We start from the raw sequence: 4131 nt of genomic DNA on the forward strand, positions 1-4131 counted from the left end.
ATTATATATAATATATATATCTTAACATCAGGTGTATATACACCTCAAAAGACATATGTAGACCTAAACGTAATGCACTCTGCTGCTCCTGCTGCTGCTGTTGCTGCTGCTGCAGGTGGCAGCTTCGTTCCCTGTGCATAGCCCGTTGCTGCTACCCGCCGCAGCTGCTGGAGCCGCTGCAACAACAGCAGCAGCAACTGCAGCAACTGCAGCAGCATCGTCTAGTGATGCTGCTGCTGTTCTTTTACTGTCTCCTCATAGCGAGGTGTCTCTGCCTTCAGCAGCAGACAGCCCCGTAGCTTTTGAGTTGAAGAGGGCCCCCCTGGAGGAGGAGGCCCCTAGAGAAGCCAGCAGCAGCAGCAGCAGCAGCAGCAGCAACAGCAGCAGCAGAAGCAGCAGCAGCAACTGCAGCAGCAACAGAGGAGGCCTCTTTAGCTGGCTCACTCGAACCTTCTGGGGAGTTACGAACGACTAATATCCCGCAGCAGCAGCTTCTACCTGCCAGCAGCAGCAGCAGCTGTTGCTGCAGCTCCTGCTAATGCTGCTACAGCAGCAGCAGCTCCTGCTGCTGCCGCTGTCAACAGCAGCTCCTGCTGCTGCTGCTACAGCAGCAGCAGCTCCTGCTGCTGCTGTAGCATATTTCAAGAGGAGCGGTTTATAAAGGCTCCGCCAACTGTGAACAAATATTTATTTGTCAATCCCTTTACTACTTTGCTGCTGCTGCTGCTGCTGCTGCTGCTGCTGCTGCTTAGGAGACAACAGATTGAAAGACGGACAATTTCCCTCGCCTTCTCAACGCCAAGAAGCACCTCAGCAGTTGCTGCTCCTGCGTTTGCTGCTGCTGTTGCTCTTGCTGCTGCTGCCGTTGCTCTTGGTGCTGCTGCTGTTGCTCTTGCTGCTGCTGCTGTTGCCCTTGCTGCTGCTGCTGCTGCTGCTGCTGCTGGCTTCGAACAGAGCGTTGCGCATCGCGGCCCTTGCGAGTGTTTGCATCAGCAGCAACTTGTTGCTTCTGCTGCTGCTCTCTGGTGGCCTGCTTACCTGTGGTTGCGGCTGCTGCTGTTGCCGCTGCTGCTGCTGCTGCTTCTGCTGGTGCTGCTTCTGCTGCTTTTGTTGCTGCTGCTGGCGTATGGCTTGCTGCACATCTGGGGGAAGCTTAGAAAGGAGGTTTGCTGCTTCCTTTGCTGCTGGGCCCGTCAGCGGCAGCAGCGAAGCAGACAGAGACACCACACGCCATCCTAAGCCCTCCAACAACCTGCAGCAACAGCAGCAGCAGCAGCAGCAGCAGCAGCAGCAGCAGTAAACTCAGCAAGAGCAGCAGATGCAGGGCTGCACAGATGAATAGAAAGCAAAAAATCTGCTGCCCTGTTGCTTCTGCTGCTCCTGTTGCTGCGGAGCCAAGCCTACACCCCTACAAGACGCTGCTTCAGCAGCAGCAGCAGCAACAGCAGCAACAGCAGCAACAGCAGCAACAGCACTAGCACTTGCCTGTTTTTTAATTGAGCTGAAGGGGAGAGAGTCGGCGGCTGACTCAGATCTGCTGTTGGCTTCCACCTGCTGCTGCTCTCAATCTGCAGCGCCAGGCCACGAGCAGCTTGCTGCTGCTGCTGCTGCTGCTGCTGCTGTTGCTGCTGCTGCTGCGGCAGCTGCAAAGAGATTGCAATATCTGGGGAAATACCCTCAGGCGTCCGCGGCTGCAGCTCTGCTTGAAGACCCAGCTGCAGCAAAAGCAGCAGCAAAAACAGCAGCAGCAACAGCAACAAATCGAGCAGCAGCAACAACAACACGGCCAGCAGCAGCAACAGCAGCAGGAATTGCTGCTCTGTAGGCGAATCGCTTGACGTAGAGCTCCACAGTAGCGGCAGCAGTTTAGGGTTTAGGGTTTAGGTTTTACCTGCTGCAGCAACGCAGCAGCTCGCCTCTGCCTATCGGAGACGCAAAACGTTTGCTGCGCCCCACAGGCAGCAGCAAGCAGCTGCTGCAGCCAGCTGCGGGGCCAGCAGCAGCAACCATCAGTCAAATGCTGCAGCAACTCAGCTCCAGCACCTCTACCCGCTGCTGATTCTGTTGCTGCTGTTGTTGTTGCTGCTGCTGCTGTAGCAGAACTCTCTAAAGGCCAGCCCTCCGAAGCCTTCTGCTGCTGCTGCTGCTGCTGCTGCTCCTGTTGCTCTTGCTGCTGCTGCTGCTCCTGTTGCTCTTGCTGCTGCTGCTGCTCCTGTTGTTGTTGCTGCTGCTGCTGCTTCTGCTGCTGCTGTCTGTGTAGGTAGCGAGCCAAGAGGGCCTCGTAGAGGTGCACGGCAGCTGCTGCTGGGCGCTGCTGCTGGTCATACGCCTGCAGCAGCAGCAGCAGCAACAGCAGCAGCAACAGCAGCAGCAGCAGCAGCAGCAACAATCCTGATGGCGTCCATAGAAGAAGAGATCTCAGCAAGGTTAAACTAAAGAAGCAGAGAGTTCAAACGGCAGGCAAAGCAACAACTTACACTGTACGCTGGCGCATACTCATGCTGCTGCTGCTGCTGCTGCAGTTGCTGCTGCAGCAGCTGCTGCTGCTGTGTCTGTTGCTGCTGCTGCTGCAGCTGCTGCAGCTGCAGGAAGAACGGCCCCCAAACCGGTGCAGCGAGTGCTCGGGTGTACAGACAGTCGGGGAAGACCCCCACAACAGCAAGGAAGCTGCAGCAGCAGCAGCAACATCAGCAGCAGCAACAGACACACACAGCAGCAGCAGCCATCAGCAGCAGCAACAGGCACACACTGCGGCAGCAACAGCAGTGTATGGCAGAGAATTGCTGCTTTTCCTGCTTCTGCTGCTGCTGCTGCTGCTGCTGCTGCTGCTTTTTCTCCTGCTGCTACTCATGTTGTTGCTGCGGCGGGTGCTGTTGTTGCTGCTGCTGCACTTGCTCCTGCCACTGCTGTTGTTGTTGCTGCACCTGCTGCTTCCAGGCTGCAGCAGCAAACGAAGCCTTCACCTACCGCAGCAGAGCAGCAATCTCCTCAGCAGTCCATGTAGCGCTCGTCATATACCTCGCAGCAGCAGCAGCAACACCACTAGGTGCAGCAGCAGGAGGTGCAGCAGCATCAGCAGCAGGGATGCGTAGGGCGATGCCTTCAACAACTGCAGCAAGGAGAGGATCGCCTGCCGATACACCCAAATGGCTTAAGGCGACAACCTGCATACACCTCAAGTACCGCAGCAGCAGCACGTGTTGCAGCAGCAGCAGCAACAGCAGCAGCTCTTCACAAGCAATCAGCAGCAAACGCTCTCAGCCGCGACGGCGCTAGCAGCAGCTGCAGCAGCAAGAGCGATACCACCCGCAGCAATCGTCCCGTCAGCAGCTGCAGCAGCGCAACTTTTGCAGCAGCAGCAGCTATTGCAGCAGCAGCAACTACTGCAGCAGCAGCAGCAGCAGCAGCAGCAGCAGCACTTACAAGTCTGAAGAGCTGCATTTTGCTGCTTCCCTGAATCCAGAAGCTGCTGTGTCTTCTTGCTGCTGCCAGCAGCAACGCAACTGTGGGGCCCCCCCTCAGCCCCAGCTGCTGCGCTGCATGCAGCAGCCGCAGACAAACGTCAGCAGAGAAATCCGATACCCTGCAGCAGCAGCAGCAGCAGCAGCAGCAGAAGCAGCAGCACATGAGTACATGCACACAAGCGCTCAGGAGGCAAAAGAGCTCTGCACTTTCACAACAAGTGATATCTATAAGTTGCTGCTGCTGCTGCTGTTGCTGCTGCTGTTGCTGCTGCTGTTGCTGCTTACCTGTGCCTGGAGAGAAACCTGAAGAAGCGCTGCAGCAGCAGCGCCGCCTCAGCAGCAGAAAAACCATCTGTCCCCCTCATAGCAGCAAACGCATGCAGCGATAATGAAACCCAGCGCAACCGTTCTGATGCTGCAGCAGCAGCAGCAGCAGCAAAAGCTGCAGCTTCCCGTTGCTGCTGCAGCGCCTGTCCACCTCCACCCCACACTTGCTGCTGCTGCTGCTGAAACTGCTGCTGCTGCTGAAACTGCTGCTGCTGCTGAAACTGCTGCTGCTGCTGCTTCCACTGCAGCTCATCCTGCACAGCAGCACGAAACAGCAGGGCTGCTGCTGCTGCTGCTGCTCCTCTCCAAGATAGCGGCTGCTGCTGCAGTCGTTGGCGCG

The 4131-nt window shown here is 57.1% G+C and overlaps 2 protein-coding genes across 2 annotated transcripts in view; one reads left to right on the plus strand and one right to left on the minus strand.

Annotated features, from left to right (window-relative positions):
* Window positions 1-115: 115 nt before the first annotated feature.
* EAH_00017460 (hypothetical protein, conserved) lies at window positions 116-475 on the plus strand (the record flags this gene model as incomplete). The annotated part of the gene is made up of 1 exon (XM_013397616.1): window positions 116-475. A coding segment is annotated over one exon (360 nt), but the record flags the coding sequence as incomplete, so codon positions are not given.
* A 335-nt stretch (window positions 476-810) lies between these two features.
* Window positions 811-4131, minus strand: part of EAH_00017470 (hypothetical protein, conserved) — a gene marked incomplete at both ends in the record, with an annotated part of 4953 nt that continues 1632 nt past the window's right edge. Inside the window, 7 exons of the mRNA XM_013397617.1 lie at window positions 811-1252; window positions 1471-1715; window positions 1892-2329; window positions 2478-2667; window positions 2968-3164; window positions 3424-3583; window positions 3750-4045. Of these exons, the coding sequence (XP_013253071.1) occupies window positions 811-1252; window positions 1471-1715; window positions 1892-2329; window positions 2478-2667; window positions 2968-3164; window positions 3424-3583; window positions 3750-4045 (1968 nt within the window). The remainder of the gene's footprint in view (window positions 1253-1470; window positions 1716-1891; window positions 2330-2477; window positions 2668-2967; window positions 3165-3423; window positions 3584-3749; window positions 4046-4131) is intronic.

This window comes from Eimeria acervulina, genomic scaffold (genome assembly GCF_000499425.1).
Source record: "Eimeria acervulina Houghton genomic scaffold, Eah_scaff112, whole genome shotgun sequence".
In the NCBI taxonomy this organism is placed as follows: domain Eukaryota; phylum Apicomplexa; class Conoidasida; order Eucoccidiorida; family Eimeriidae; genus Eimeria; species Eimeria acervulina.